At 35.0% G+C, this 17,606-nt stretch overlaps 1 protein-coding gene across 1 annotated transcript in view; it reads right to left on the bottom strand.

Annotated features, from left to right (window-relative positions):
• Positions 1 to 350: 350 nt before the first annotated feature.
• The window catches only part of CHM (CHM Rab escort protein), a gene marked incomplete at its 5' end in the record, with an annotated part of 74,862 nt that continues 57,606 nt past the window's right edge, over positions 351 to 17,606 (bottom strand). The window contains 4 exons of the mRNA XM_082488024.1: positions 351 to 2,471; positions 8,892 to 9,058; positions 12,370 to 12,462; positions 16,964 to 17,060. Of these exons, the coding sequence (XP_082344150.1) occupies positions 2,265 to 2,471; positions 8,892 to 9,058; positions 12,370 to 12,462; positions 16,964 to 17,060 (564 nt within the window). The 3' untranslated portion in view covers positions 351 to 2,264. The remainder of the gene's footprint in view (positions 2,472 to 8,891; positions 9,059 to 12,369; positions 12,463 to 16,963; positions 17,061 to 17,606) is intronic.

The raw sequence follows: 17,606 nt of genomic DNA on the forward strand, positions 1-17,606 counted from the left end.
CTCAAGCACCATAGGAAAAACATTTTATGTTTCCATTCACCATACAAATGAGACATGATAACAGTTTTTAAGCAATCAATGTAGTGTAAAGTCATAGCCTACAACTTGTAGATTACTCCATCTGATCTAAAATCAAATTTGCAGTATTTCCAAACTTTGCTTCACATGGACACAAAGCACCAAGATGCTACTTTATATAAACTTGCTAACTTATATAAACATACTATCACACACGTAAACTTCAATCTTATTACAGCAAACACGATGAAAGTAGACAACAGAATTATCAGTAAATCTCAGCTAACAAATGAACTGCTTTTCTTGCATAATTGAAAGAAAACACAGAAAAATGCACTTGCAAGCAAACCTTTAATTTTCATCAAACGATTTCCTTGTAAACATAGCAGATGAAAAATTAAACTATGATCCTTATTCTTGAAAGCTAAACAGGGACTAGGTCCTCCACTTAGTTCTTTTACAGATCTGTAGATGTTAAATACAATTACAATATAGTCATGCTTCCCAATACACATAAAAATTACAGCTAAATGATGAGGCAGCCTGCTTATTACTATATATAAATAACTGCTCAATCACAAGCATCCAAAGATAACTGTTGTTTAACATTGTTTAACATTTCAACCACGCATTTTTCTGAGGACTTTGGGATTATGCACACAATGGTACCTATCCAATAAACAAAGAATGTAAACACTAACAACCCAGTTTTTGAAATGCAAATCGGACAATGTATTATGATCAAGACAAAGTCAAGTCAACCATATCAATTATGCTGTAAAAAAATAAATAAACTAACCTTTGTGGCATGAAGCCATTTTAAAGGCAGACACCTGCACTGCAAAACTGTACAAAAGCCTGGATGTGTCAAGTTCAGGCAGTGCTGAATGTACATTATTTAATGGCATTTTTTATTTACCTACAGTATTTAAGCACTGCTAGAACTATATCTAAGTTCATGTAGAAGTTTAAACCCCGACTTATCAAAATTCACTGATCTCTGTATTTGGATCTACTAATGATCTATTGGGTGCACCTTTTAAGGTAAATCTTCAAGTAAATGCTAAATATTTTGCATCATCTGAATATCTAATTTCAAGCACTGTTCAGAAGTGCAAGTTCATTATGGTCATTTACAACAGCTTTCACATTTTGTAATTTTTCATACAAACCAGGCTTATAAATACTTCAATAAATTTTATTGTATAAATGCTTTATGATTTATCATTACAAAATGCGTAATTTACAGCTATCACACTAATTTTAATCCTATTAACCGTGATCAATACAAACCTTTGGAATTATCAGTTGAACCTTCTCCCCACCTCAAAAAACCTCAATTTATAATTATCTAAACTTCTCAGAGACCATATTTCAAAAAATTAACTACTGGCTTATTAAAGGCCCAAACACTGCAAGAAATCCAGGGAAACTAACAATAGGTATGTTCCATTTATGATTTTATATTTTCCTGGGAAATCTAGCATTAAATTTAAATTGTGCTATTTTACTAACTACAGTAAATTAAGTCACTAGTGAAAATGTGTGATCTATTAGATCTTATAAAAAAAACCTGAATGTAAAATAGTTTCATGTGAGGAACACCTATTAGACTATATTTGCTCCTAAATTGCGGCCTCAGTTTCAGAACCATACAAGAAATTTTTCATTATACAAATTAAATCTATTACATATTCTAAAGCCACTCCAGAACTGTCAACAATATTGTCTTTAAGTTCCATTCATAAAACCACTCTGAAGGACAGACTGCGAAGCTCACCTTCAACTGTTTAATTAGCACGGATCCAATGAATTTTAGTAGAGCTCCGATACGGTTGTATCAGAAGATCATCTTCTGACTGGTAAGCCAACTTGCACATCTTTTCTTTTGATTAGTTTTGACTTGTTGCCTTTTTAAAAGATTAAGGATTCCTTCCAAGATGTAAAACAAAACCAAATTCTCTCAACAAATCATGAATGCTATTTTAGCATTTTAAATTCAAATACGTTGTCCTATGTCTTTTGTTTAGCTACAGACAGCCCTGGATCTCGTGGATCTATGACTATTTAGAAATGCCTCAGCTATCAGTGAAACTATTTGACAAAGAAAGATTATTCAAGCTAAAGAAAGTAAGGCAATTGCAAATAATACGGCTATGGGGTTTTTAAACCTCTCTTTCTTACCCTTCCTCCCTTACATTTTAGTTTGGGTCAACCTCCTCTTCTGCTAAGAGAACAGCGCTAATTCATTCTTCATTACCTTCTTTCTTAACAGCAGTACTATCTCTGCTACTGCTTTCCTCACTTGAGGATTCAGGTTTTGTCTCTGGTGAATTACCGAATCCAGACTCTTCTGGTGCAATCTCATCTTCATCATAAATAATATCTTCTGGATTTGGTGGTGGTGGGCAAAATTCCTCTGTAGGAAACATTTCTTGGAAAATAGTCTCAGCCTGTTTAGAAAAAAAAAGCATAAAATAAACTTTACCTTGAAATGTAATACCTTCCAGCAATATTTTACAGATATTTAAGATTAACCTCTGTTCTGTCAAATCAATAGTGATTTAATACTTTGACATTTTGTAAACACATGGGAAATCCATTCCGTCTTGCAGTCCTCAAAAAAGAAAACGCAATCTATCCTTTTACATTGTTTTAATAGGAAAGTCACAGCATAGTACTTTTTAAAAAATGCTGGTCATTCTACGCTGTATTGTGAACAGGGAAGCTGATTTCTTGCAAGCAAAATAATCTTTTCCACTATAAAAATATCCCTAGCTGCAGTCAAATGCAAAGCATGGGAAAGATCTTGCTTCTTTGCAGAGATAATAATCCATTTCACATGACAAGCAAAGCCATGAAATGGTTAATACATACAATCTACATCATGTCTATAGAGGATTCCTTCTTAAACTTAAAAATTACAAAAAATATTTCCATTTCTGGTTTTCTGAACAGCTCATACGTAGCTCAACTGAGAACTATTCTTATCAGGTGGAATACTATAATTGAAAATATATGTGTATTTGTATATGACACATTTATAATTTATTCAAAAAACATGTCTATAATTTCAATGCATTATGTGCGTATTCCTATATGCACCAGTTATACAGTTCTTTTCAGAAAGGCACAAGCAACTCTTAGATGAAAAGACACTTACTCTTAAGATATAGCTTAAGGATCTAATTTACAATGCCACTTACTCTTCAAGCCATCAAGGTTTAGAAATTAAGTACACACAAAAAGTCAAGTTTTTTGACCACTGCAATGAAAGATGTTAAAAAGAAACACGATCTTGATAACATCAGGGTAGTTGTTATTAGCACATACAGAATACAACTACAAAATCTGGGAGAAAAAGAACCAAAACAATACGATCGTAGAATTTTTGAGAACCAGGCATTTTATAAAAATGAAGGGGGCCAAAAGCCTTCCAAAAAACACAAGAATGCAAGGAGCTTTGTTAACTGGTGTTAAAGAGTTTTACATGTTCTTTTGTGCATAACCTATCTACAAGCTTATCTTACAAAAAAAAAAAGTTAGAGATGCTCAGGAATTTATTTACTGAATCAACACACACTTCACATTTTCATAAAGCTTTTTTTTTTTTTCCAAGTCCTTAAGCTTCTAAGGCAAATGGAGACAACTGATGCAGATCACAGTTATGTTCTGAGTTTCCAAAAAGGCAAAAGAATATTGTCTCTCGATTTTGTCTATTTAGTAAACTATGCCCTAAAGATGACCTGTGAGGAGAGCTCCCACATAGGCAAGAATGCATTTAATCTTTATATTCATATTGCTACCCGACACTGCACTGAAAAAGCTGTCAGTAGTTAATGCCAACTGCAAAGGCTGATTACATGATGTGGATTCCTGGACAAGAGGGAATTGTTTTCAGATTAATACATCATTGAGCATGTACCAAACAGCTTTCTGTGATAAACTTCACTGCCCACCAGCAGCGGATTTGTATCACCAGCACGTGGATGTAGGACTCCATTATTAACTGCTTAGATGACCCTGTCTACTCTCAGTTCAATTTAATTTTTCATTCTGCTTCCTAAATTTCACTCTTCCATACCCATTTAAAACTGTTTAAAATTATTCATATATGAAAAAATATACAAAAAAATTCTATTCACTACTTCACAAACATTCTTTTGCAATTTAAAAACCTTGCCTAGTAAGTCAGGAGGACAAGGGTGTACAAATATCTTACAAAAAGTTTACAAAACTGAAGTTTTTGAAGGTAAGAGAAAGATTTTTATTTGAAGTCTGCACTTGTCCTTGAAACTCCAGAAATACACTTAAACAATTATTATATTTAATAGAATATTGAAGTAAAGTGTCATAGTTTGTACTAAATATATGACGAACTAGAACAGACAAACATTTCCTAGGCAGTTCTCAACAACTGCTCAGTCTCCAATTAGTCAGCAAGTACCCACTCCAAAAATGGTCAAATAATTATGAGGTTGAACATGGAAAGAAATTCTCTGTAGGACATCATGACATTGATAATAATTGAACAAGTTAATGGTATAGAGTGCTTTCAGGTCTACCAATTTTTTAAGTTAACCTTATCCAGCTGAAGTCATGCAGAATAACCAATAATAATTTAACAGCTCTTTCATTATAAAACTTTGATACTTATTGTAACTAATTCAGTTAGTAAATAATTCCTTCAATATTTAGTAGCTAAGTGTACCAGCTTTCAAGTGCACACATTTGAATTAAGCATTGAGACATAAGCATGTAAAGCACTTGCATAGATACTCTAATTTAATAACCGTTATACTGCTTGAACAAAGTTGAATAAAGCTATGTTTTGTTACTGTTTTCCTGTGTCCCAACTACTCACCTTGATGGCATGTAGGCGAGCTGTATGGACTGTCATAGCAAATTTTACAGAACTCTACCAAAATAACAGTAGTTTGAAATACGACACACTTGAATAACTCTGAAATCCTTACAGATAAAGAAAAAAAGCTTAACAGGTCAAAGGACAAATATTGGCATGAGAATTTTAGTGCTTCCTCGTATGCACATGAAGATGCCTCAGAAATCTGAAATATTTCAGGGAACATACTACTTTAGAACATGATTTGTGTCAGGTTGTAGCAGTGAAAAAATAGAAAACTGGAAGCCAGACGCTTTACTTGATCCGTACATACAGAATTTGAAGGTATCTTAAATGCTACTTTACATTTTACTTAGCCTATCCTCAGGGCAAGTAAATGCAGGCACCAAAATTAATTCAATATTATACTAGGAATTTAACACTAAATTCAAATAAACCAAGAATGAAGTTGTATACTGAGCTGTACATGGATAATTGTAAAATTTGTGGTGTTTCCTTCTAAATAATGTATCATCAATACAGTCAAACAGCATGACATATAGAAGTTAGTAATACTAATGGTAATGAAAACATAAATACTGGGAAGTATCACTAAAACAGTAAACACAGACTTAATTAGAGAAATTAGATTCAATTTTCCAAGCTATCTCCAAGACTAATACACACAGCAGGGTTTTGTTTTGTTTTGTTTTGTTTTTTTAATGTGCTCGGATCAATGAGTTTGTAAATATTTCACGTTTATTGATTTCCATCCCATTGCTAGAAGATGAAAGCGGTTTGGGGGTAGAAGGCACACACCAACTTATTTGGCTTATTTACGTATTTCCCTCTTCCACTTGTCCGGAAGGTACCTGCATGCAGGATGAGATGGGTGTATTCTAACTGCACGTCTGCTTTGTCTTCAGCCTATTCTTCACTTTTTTCTCATATAACAGCCTCACTTTTTTTTCCCCATTAATGACTCTTCATTATAAACAAGTTTATATTAAAATATTTTTCACTCTAACTATTTGTTAGAATTTGTTGTTCACTCTAAACCATTTGTTTCAAAATTTAAAACAGGTTCAAAAAAATGTAGCTTCTACTCTTTCTGAAAGGCAGTGTTTTAGGCTATTGATTGTTTCTCCTCTACTTGTTTAACATCTATCTCGCTGATGGTCAACAGATTTAACACAAAGACTAACTACAACACCTAGAATATTTAAAAACAGCTTGATCTGTAATACCATTAGACATTAGTAAGAAAAAGAGCTCTTAAGGTAAGACAAAGCTAAAGGCTAGAAAAGGTGGCTATTAGAAATAGGCTGGTTTTAACTGTATTTAAACAGCTCCAGTTCCAAAATCTCATTTAGAAAAGAGCTCATTTACAATTTAAAACCACTACCATAGTAATTGTCTTGCATTCTTTCTTGTCTTTACAATTCTTTACCCTCTTGGGAGGCAAATTATTGCCTTGTAAAGCAAAATGAAGGGTACTAGTAGCCCTTAATTACACTGTTCTGACCCTACAGTTCAGGCTATGTCAGCCTTTCCACTTTAAAAGCTTATTTTTAAGAGGTTTATGACTTAGTCATAAAAAAATCCTGCAACTGGTTAGAAGACGGCATGCACATTCTCTGAACATGGCCATTAAAAAAACAGCTTTAAAAATTACTAGAGCCAGTTAATCCTACAAAGACGTAAAAGTGTTCTCAGATTAGCTCTGAAAGCACCCTGACACCACATGACTGCTGTGTTAGATTTGCGTAGGAATTTATACCTTCCTTATCTAGGTGGATCTCTGAATGGAAGAGCAAAGGAGAAGCACTCCTGTAGCTGCCTTTTGTTAAACAAGTCGCAATCTACATATTCACATGAACTTCTTGTCTTCTGCTCACTAGTAGTGGGGAAGGCACAATGAGAGGTATGATAAGAAGTTCTTTGTGAATGTCTACATACCCACCCTTGAAGATCTGGTGTCCCTGCATATTCTGCCTATTGCCAAGACAGAAGGTGGCTGTTTCACGACCTCTCCGTCTACCTAGTTTTGTTTAGGGAGATTTCTCTCTCCACTTCCAATTTCAAAGCACTAGTAGTTTGTCTTAAATTAAGTACTGGTATGGTACGCCTACTACTAGGCAAGTTGCAAGTGGTTTCCAGTTCAGGATTCTAGTTAGCAGGAACTAGATATGTAGACACCCAAATACTGAGAACTAAAAATCAGAACTAAGTGTGATTTGGTGCCAGATACTACAAGGTCACAAATAGAATGACATTCCCCTCAATTCCTTCAGATGCAATTACACCATAATTTTTTAATACGGTGATACTAAGGCAAAGAGAAGGTAAACTGAGACAGATAGCTTAATGTACCAGATTAGCAATCATGCTAGGGTTTTTTCCCCCAAGAGGTTTTAGGTTTGTGACTAAATCCTGCAGGTATAAAACTACTTTGATGATCCTGCCAACTTGAATTGTAGATAGGCTTTTCTGACCTTGGATTTGTACTGCTTCTCTGCTACTGCACCTCCTCTTTAACCTTACCAGTGAAAGACTAGATTTTTGGGGGAGTTATTATTGAATCATAGAATCATAGAATCAGTGAGGTTGGAAGGGACCTTTAAGATCATCAAGTCCAACCATTAACCTACCCTGATAAAAACACCACCACTTCTAAACCATGTCCCTAAGCACCTCGTCTACCCTTTTCTTAAACACCTCCAGGGATGGTGAATCCACCACCTCTCTGGGCAGCTTATTCCAATGTTTAATAACCCTTTCAGTGAAAAAATGCTTCCTAATATCCAATCTAAACCTGCCCTGACATAACTTGAACCCGTTTCCTCTTGTCCTATCACTTGTCGCCAGGGAGAAGAGGTCAGCTCCCATCTCTCTAAAACCTCCTTGTAGAGGGTGATAAGGTCTCCCCTCAGCCTCCTCTTCTCCAGGCTAAACAACCCCAGATCCCTCAGTCGTTCCTCATAAGGTTTGTCCTCCAGACCCTTCACCAGCTTTGTAGCCCTTCTCTGGACACGCTCCAACACCTCAATGTCCTTCTTGTAGTGAGGGGCCCAAAACTGAACACAGTACTCGAGGTGAGGCCTCACCAGTGCCGAGTACAGGGGGATGATTACTTCCCTAGTCCGGCTCACCACACTATTCCTGATGCAGGCCAGGATGGTGTTGGCCTTCTTGGCTGCCTGGGCACACTGCTGGCTCATGCTCAGCCGGCTGTCCACCAACACCCCCAGGTCCTTTTCTGCCAGGCAGCTTTCGAGCCACTCCGCCCCCAGTCTGTAGCGCTGCATGGGGTTGTTGTGACCCAAGTGCAGGGCCCGACACTTGGCCTTGTTGAACCTCATACCATTGGCCTCAGCCCATCTGTCCAGCCTGTCCAGATCCCTCTGCAGAGCCAATCTACCCTCAAGCAGATCAACACGCCCACCTAGTTTAGTGTCGTCTGCGAACTTACTGAGGGTGCATTCGATCCCCTCATCCAGATCATTGATAAAGATATTAAAGAGAACGGGCCCCAGCACCGATCCCTGGGGGACACCACTCGTGACTGGACACCAACTGGATTTAACTCCATTTACCACCACTCTCTGGACACGGCCATCCAGCCAGTTTTTTACCCAGCAAAGAGTATACCTGTCCAGGCCATGTCCATTATCTATACTTCTGAATTATTTGACAGTTTTTCCTTTCCACAGTATTAGAGCAAGTAACCATTCTACCAAGATCATCATCTTCAGGTACTGCTGCCTTCTGAGTTCCCTTCATCTGTTCAGATTAACTATCTGCTACTCCTAATGTTACTGTATCAACTGACCTTTTCTCGAGTTTCCTCCATTCCCAATCTCACTGACATTCCCTTTGCTCATTAAGATTTTTGTCTGTCTTTTTATATCTGCATCAGTACTAATTACCTAGCGTAAAGCAGGATAACCCAGAACAAAAGTAGACTTTATTGGACTTCCTTAGGTCTTTAATTTTAAAGTTCTGCAACCAAAAAACTGATCTGCCCAACCTGTTTGACAGCACAGTCATTTCCTAAAGCAGAGTCTGGTCCAGAACAGACATAAACATTTGAGGGTAAGCCATCATATGAATTTTTGTCAATTCCTGAAGAATCTCTCATGTTGAAGTAGACTGCCCAGAGGACTCTAGGTTTTCCTAGTTCTTCGTTTTCGGTCTCTGAAAAGAAAAAGTGTTTCCAGTAATGAATGTTCACATGTAATAAGGGAAATATGTAATCTAGTATACTAAAAGTCAATTTATTAACATGGAATTAGTGTAATAAAGTATTTTTTTTCTTTAAAAAGCTAATTAATTTTACTTTCCCTTCTTTTCTGAGGTACTCTTTCATTGTACTTTTCCTTTACAACCATAGGTATGTAAACTCTTATTCTGTACACGCTATGCCACATAAGAACCAATCATCACCTAAAAGCATACTACGAAGAAGCTTGGTCTAAATTTAAGGCCTTTCCACTTCATGTTATCTAGTTTATTCTGGATAAACTCCACGAGCATATGATGGTCTAAAGTCCTCCACGGGCTGCGCCAACTCGAAGCTGTTCCATTCCATATATAAAGCTGTATACATTTCCCCCCCCCCCCTTTAATAGTTTATTTTTGTACGGGAAGTCTTCTCATAACAGATCTTTGCGTACTTTAAGGTTGAGCATCTTCAAGACAATCTAAAGAGACTAACTCATGCTCATAGTTTAAATAAAAGAAATTTTAAAGAAAAAGCCACAAAAAATAACCCCCTTCTCCCCAAATTAACTGCCTATAAAGAATTACAAAAACCCAGAAGTAATCTATTTGAGATGTGTGATATACAGTATGTAGATTCTCCAAACTGTAGAAATACTGCTAAAGGAAAATAAATTATTAATTTATATTTATCTATGCTTACTGGGGACTTGTACTGTGCTACAATACTCACTACAAATACAAAGTTATCATAAACTGTCTTGCTTGTTCATCATCTGTACCTTCTTGCAGTGACTTTGCTCATTCATATAACCCTTGTACACACAGGCAGAAAAACCTCTCCGAAGATGAAGGTCACTTTTTAACAGTGCAGAATGCAATGGAGGAATACACAACATAGATTCTTAGTTTAATAGATACTATTTGTTTGGCATATTTGCTGTCCCCTTTTTGGTATTTTACCTCCTCTAAAATAAATGAAGCTTGTAGAAGACCTTGTGAGATTTACTTCCTTCCAAGGAAGAAACTTCTAGATAACAATGGCATTCAAAACAGTATTTTAAAGCAGTTGAATTAGAAAAAAAGAGATAAACCTATGCTATTCCTTCAGTATCTTTTTATAACTGTCAAAACCTTAAAAAAAAAAAAAAAAAAGGTGCTAAGCATACCGAACAGTTTGAAATATAAATTAAATTCATCAGCCTGTGAAAGTCTGAGCCTTAATACAGGGCAAGATGCTCTTTAATATATTTAAAAGTTCACATTGCTCATAAAAGTTACTTCTTCCTCATTTAGGCAGGAAAATGAATGGAGTCCTCTTCTCCAGGTGACTTTGCCTCTTTGACCTGCCATGGCCCAGTGCTCACTTTATCTGGTGATTCATTTTCAATAACTCCAACAGTATTTGTTCTGACATTTTAATTAAAATACGACCACTACCTCATCCTGATGATAAAAAGGCCTATGTGTCAGTGAAAACTAGCTTTTCAGTGCCTCAGTGCACCTGAGGACCCCTATGATCACAGAGTTTCTACAAAAGAATTTCAGCCAGGTTCTAAACAATATATCATTTCAAAACTGGATCACTTTAAACGTTAAGATTAATGCTACCCCCCACCTCACCCCCCCAAAACATGATTAGAAGACACTAAACTGCAAGCTAATCTTTTCTTCACCAATTGAGTCTTTGAAATGCATGGCACCGTCTTGAAAGTTTAAGATATATGTTTAATATTAAAAGTTAGAAATCAGCAGGCTTTAAATTAACAAATACCAACACAAAAAGCGTTTGCAGCTCTCCAATCTAAGAAAGTTTTCTATTTACAAACCCTAGTTGTATTCTACGTATTTGTTTTGTGAAGACTCTTCTACTACAAACCTAGTAAAAAATTTACATCTTTGGGACATCAAAATAATTGCCTTTCCTGTAAGCAATAATGAAAGAAAATGCGTATTAATACTTTACTTCCTTTTAAAAGGATTTTTGTTGTCTAACAGAAACAGTAAGAAAAATGTAAAAATGGAAAAGAACACAGAAAAACAAACTCAAACCTTCATGAAACACTGTTCTTGGTTACAAAGCCCTGAGAGGAAAAAGAAAATTGGCCACATACAAGACTGCATTTATTTATATTTTTTTTTAACAGGAGAAAATTCTGCCTGAATTCAAGAGGTTAAGAATGAAGCAAATTGATTATAAATATTAAAAAATACATCCACATCCTACTAACTTGCATATATATGAAAATAAACATTTCCACTGACAGCTAAGAATTGTTTCTTCATAGAAGAACTATGATGTACTGTATTGAAGTATTAGCACGCTATGTTTAAAAGTGCTTTGCCAGGGTTAGAGCACAGCAACATCCTCTCTGTGCACACTTCCTATTCTACGAGCATCTAACAAAAAAATGACCGAATTCAAGATCGCGGGATTAAATTTCAAAGATTTCAGTAAAACTTTCTCAAAGTATCTCAGGGACAATTTCTTTCTAGGTAACAACTTCCTTGTCAACAGCTACTTTCTTCTGGGACTGTGAAATTGTCCATCTCAACCTCAAAGTTCATCAAAGTAGCGAGCAAGGTTTCCTTCAATTTAGGGCAAAATAGTTCTTTATTGGAAATGACTGGAAATCTATCTTCCTGTTAACAGGCAGTCCATAACAACTTTATGCTTCCACTGCTTAAAGCAGAATCCAGAGAATTTCAACTAAAAACAGCAAACAAGGAAGCACTTGAAGAAGACAACAAAAGGATGAGTAACAGCGTTAGAATAAGAGAAGGCAAAAGAAAACTAATAAGCTTAGAGCACTGACACATCTGGCACCTGGAGGAGAAAAGCAGATCACAACCTTTTGGGGTTGTGAGATCTTTTGTTAGGGATACCCAAGTGATAGAAATCACTAAAAACAGGATCGTGTAAAAGATTCCCAATTATGTCATTTCATTAATGCACCTTTGAAATACATGCTGAGAAGCAAATACATTTCCATGAAAAAGAATGTGTGAAAAATTAAAAATTCCTAGAGACTTATAGCCATGGTCCTTGTACACTGAAGCTAAACCACAGCTGAAGAAGACTTGGAACATTAGATCACGAAATACAAAAAACCTGACATCTGTCTAATCAATCTCACTTTCAAAACAGATTCCTTTACCTTGAAACGCTGATATCTAAGTAGCAGTTCACCGTATGTTGACTCTAATGACAGATTCAGATGTACAGTAACAGACACTTTAGTTACAAGGGTAAATTGTATAATCTCTTAAATACTTCATTATTTTACCTTCTTCTGTGTTTAGATTGAATAACTTCTGTACAACAGGCTCTAAATCTTCCCTAGCAGTTTTAGTTGATGGACAGGTTAAATGGACTAAATCTGTTAAAAGAGAACACAAACTAATTACAGTCACCAATACACAGATATATAAATATCATTTACAATTCTTAAAAGGCACAGCAGGCTTTTAGAAGACACTGCTCTTCATACAAATCACTTCCTTTAACCCAGATGTACTATATTATGCAAATACAATGTACATACACCACACAAAATTTCTTTATACATGTCATAATTATCACTCTCTTCCATATACGTTAGTAAGATGGAAGTATAATTTAACATCAGCAGTGCAGACTTTCATTCTATGAAAAGGTGTCTATTGACACCAGGAAAAGCAGCAGCAAGAACCTGGATTGGCCATTAAGGACCTCCAGAAAGCCCAAGAACATTCTTATCAGTGTTGACAATCCAGAAGTTCAAGGACATACTAAACACACAAATATCACTACTTTCATCAACACTCTCCTTTAAGAGCTAAATTGGGACTGGATATGAATTTGGAAATTTGGCTACTCGCAGTTTCAGTCTGACTGTACAGGAGTAAGTAGAAAGCTATCTTTCTCCACTGAAGTAAAAAGTTTGAGCAAGACTTCCATTTTTTTTAATTGTACTAAACAGTAAATAGGAGAAGAAGTAAATAAATGTTAAGTTTTAAGTTACAGCTCAAGTGGGCTGGTAGTTAACTATTTCTCTCCAGCCATAAGGAGAATGAAGAACACTGGGAACACTGTCATGTTTTGACAAACTATAGAGAATTTAAAGATAAGCACTGCTGAATATCAGTGAGCTGCTCTGTGATTTAAGTTATGACATACGCAATCCCTTCGTACAACATAACAAAAAAGCTCTACGACATTTTATTCATTCACCTTCTTACAGGATGACAGAAACAACAGTTTTGTGTTTGGTAAGGGTAAAATTAGGTTAGGTGGGCCAGTAAGTATTTATGATAATTTACAAAACTGATTTCAGGTACTTGATTCCAAGAGGTGCTCCGTACACATCAGACACAAATCACAGAGTACAGCAAAGCCATATTGGAAAAAGATGACATAAAAGGATTTTGAAGCACGAGAACACAGTTGTAGAACTGCATAATTAATCAAAATTTACCTTACAGCACAGGTAGATCAATGTAACTACATCCAACTCTGTATTTGTGAAAATTCACAATTTTGCTTGAATAATGCAGATTTGATATTTAGATTTCTTGCTCATGTACTCATTTTCATTAAAATAAAGTTGCTAACCACATTCCTCATGGAACATACTATTCCTTTATTTGTTCTGTTTTGCAAACTAGTGAAGTTGCTGATGCCTTAGCAAAGATAATCACTTGATGCAGCTCTTGACCTCTTTTCTGTTCCATTGGCCTCTATTTAGATACAGAGCCTCTGATGCTTTATCCCACCTGATTTTACATCCATTCATCTAGATATTTAAAAGCCTCATCTTAAAGCTTTTTATAAAACCACCACTTATTTTCTAGACAACCGTTCAGTGGCAACTTATCTGCAGAAAAGTATATATCAGAGAATCATGAAGAATGTAACACATCTTTTTACAAGGTTTAAGCTGAATAATTTTTTCTTCATTACTGTACACTTTTATCAATTAATAGTAATGTACAGCTATGGCGTTATTTTAAATCCATATGACATTTTTCTATTTTCACTCTGAAGTCTGGCTGTATTTGTGTCATTGTGTACAAGTACATCACACATCTTGAATGATTTCCTGGCTGCAGTTATGCCACAGAAAGTTTGATGCTGACTCCAGGAGAACCAGAAATTTAACCCTTCATGTTCCTCTTCTTTCAGATTCCACACACAGATTATATTCAAACATTAATTTTTTTTTATTTAACCAAAACCAAACCTTCTGTCTAAAAGCAATATGTACTAAAAAAGTAACTAAAAACAGGTGGTGATAATGAAAGTCTCCATCTGACCTTAACTGAATGTTTACAACCCCAAACATTGCAATACAACCTATTCTTTCCTCAAAAAAAAAAAAATCCAGCTATAAATCACTAAAGTTCACATCATTTACTTTCTATAAAATCTTTTTTATTAGCTTTAAGGTTATGGCTATGAGTCACAGTCATCAGTATATATTTTGATTATGTTTGATTTACTCAGGTATAACTGCATTAGTTACAGTGGTTGCCAACATTTGTCTTCACGTAATTCTTCTAGCAAGAAGAACGATGAGTTTAGTTCATGATTTCATCATTACAGTCTCAATTTTTAGGGCAAGTGAAGGAGTTTGGTTCCACTCAACTGGCAATACAGATTATGTGCCTGTCATTTATGCAGTGGGATCAAAGAGTAGATGTATTTGTATACTTATCTTAAATAATTGTTTGAAGGAGAAATCAGTCAGGTTAAAACCCATTTACAGATAATGATGTAAAAGTTTCAAAAAATTATGAAATATGTCCCATAACTAGAACTCAGCTATACCTAAAATACAACTATATTATTTCAATACATGTAGACAAATTTCATTAAGGAATGTAGTACTCTCTCTTCTGAAACTAAAAGAATTTCTGGAGAAAAGTAAATAACAGAAACCTTAATTTTTCACCACCACAGAAATTCTCATGAAACTAATGATTTATTTATCTCTACTTGAACATCAATCCTTCTTCAGTTTCACTTCCTGCTATATATATTTTGTGAACCCTTAAATAAAGTAAATCAACTATTTAAAGGATAAATATTAACAATATGCCTTATAGCACCAAGTTCTTCATTACAGATTTTCAATTTTTTAAATTATTTAAATAGGAAATATAACTTTGAATGACTTAATTATTTAGTTCACTCTTCTTTCAAATGCAAAGACCCGAGTTCAAGCCTAGGTAACAGTAAAAATAAATTGGTTATTATTACAGTTACTTATTTTTTGTTAAAAAGCATTAGGTCAGGTAACCTCTAATTCTATTTATCTTCCATAGAGCGTCCCAAAACGGTAATCTTTTTAACAGAATTCAGAAAAAGAATTTGGAAAGAAAAATACATACCCAGTAAGAACATTTCATTGCTTATCTGTTTCAAGTTCACATAACATACCAACAACAGTCATAAAGCTCTGTACATAGAAAACTGTAAATGGAAATACTGGTATGTCCCTTCTAGAAAGGTGATCTCCTAGATATTTTTAGAATTAAAGAACCCAATGAAGTAAAAAAAAATAACAAAATTCTTAAAAGAATTTTTATAACTTTTCCTCAAACAGATCACAATGCACTCCTTTCCTCCAAATCGCATAATGGGACATAATACCACCTCCATCAGAACTTTCAGAAAATAAATAGCCCCCAAATATAGTGTACTTCAGGTACATCAATTTAATAGTTCAGCTAAGGTACTCCTTTTCAAAAGACAAGCTAACAACAAGCTACCAGAGTAAAGTGCTTTAGAATTTTTTTTAAACCTACTGAAGGAAAAATTTAATATTTTACAAGTGAAAATAAGGCTATTAACTTACCTATTAATTTTTCAGTATATGCTGAACAAAAAAAGCAGAAACAGACAAGAACAGATGCTCCAAAATATTCTGCTAGAAATAATCTTGAAATACAACTTGATGCTTGCACTGAAAACCTATCCTTCTGAAAACAAAGATTTGTAGCGTTTTTTATGGGGCCACAGAATCCTATGGTATAAAGATTCTCTCAAATGCTAAAGGTAGTCTGAAAGAAAAAAGCCCCAAATACATGCATCTGTATTAACTGAGACCCCACACCTTTCTGCTTACCTTTTTTTTTCAGAAATTATTTGAGAAAATACTTTGGGTGGGTTTTGGCGCTTTAAATATAATGGTAAGAGAAATTCTTGGCAGATAATTTTACAAAGAAAACATTTCTAACTTAAAAATTTTAATATTTTGACTTGAAGACTGTACAATCTTAGCAGTTACAGTGGAAAAGAAAGTCTACTAGAGCTCTCCACCTTATCTGCCATTCTACTAAATTTTCAGTTGTCTTAAAAAACTTGCAGAATAAACAAAATGTGGAATTCTATTTTTTCAATGTAAAAAAAAATAATAATACAGCAGCTAGAACAAAAAGTTTTCTGTGGTGCTATTTTGTAATTACTGTACAGCAAATAGAATACTGTCCCAGTACTAATAAGACTACAACTATCAAGCTTATTAGTGACATAAGCTTTAAAAGGAACATCTGATATTTGATCTGTTTGGAAGTAAAGAACAATATTACCATGAAAATCACAATGAGATTTTAAATAAATAATTATTGCATGTAAATTTAAATTAATTTGAATGCTACAAGAATCTTGTGGTATGATTCCTAAGCCATATGAAACAGCACATAACTGCTATAGAATGAAGACAATGGGCTATTTCACTCATCTGCTGGTAACAATAACCCAGTACACACTATTTTCTCAGGTAATAACCTGGTCATTGCGCAGCAGAGGAGTGACATACACATATTTTAAATTTTGTTTCAGAGTTGATAGAGTCAATGGGAAAAATATAGTTAAGATTACATATATGCTGTACTTACAAGTGTCCTTCATGCATGTCATGGTTGAGGAACACAACTCAATGATGCAAACTGCTGGTTTTCCTGGATCCACTGGAGGAACTGTCAAAATGGAAACCTATCAAGCAGAAAGAATAACTTACATTAACACAGAGTAACACGGAGGATGAGGCAACCAACACAATTCTGAGTAAAGGTGAAAAATAACTGCAGACATTTATAGAGTTTTGTTTTCTGGTTTAATAGTAATGGTTCATAGAATTGATTCTGCAGAGTTTGAGCATTCACGAATTTCTACCAAAGCTACTAAGGCCACCTTTGTTAGGAATATCTGCAGCAGCGGAACAGACAGAAAACCTCACATCATAGTCCTTTCCAAAAGGATGAGAGTTCAGAAAATCTGTTGGCAAGAGACTGCAAAATGTTTTTTGAAGACTGGTCAGAGCACTGCCAGCTGAGAAAAAGTGGAGTACTTTTATGCAGGATCCTAGCAGCAAGACTTAGGAAGAACAGACTTCTCTGTCACATACGTTCTTATTTTGTAGGTTCTATTTAACCTGTAAGAATACAGGAGGAAACACTTAACACAAATTAATATCCTTTAAAATTAAGGTCTGCAAAGACTGACAAAACAAAAACATTAAAAGAAGCACCTGAAAGTGTA

Source organism: Vanellus vanellus (assembly GCF_965231255.1).
Source record: "Vanellus vanellus genome assembly, chromosome: 10".
NCBI lineage: Eukaryota > Metazoa > Chordata > Aves > Charadriiformes > Charadriidae > Vanellus > Vanellus vanellus.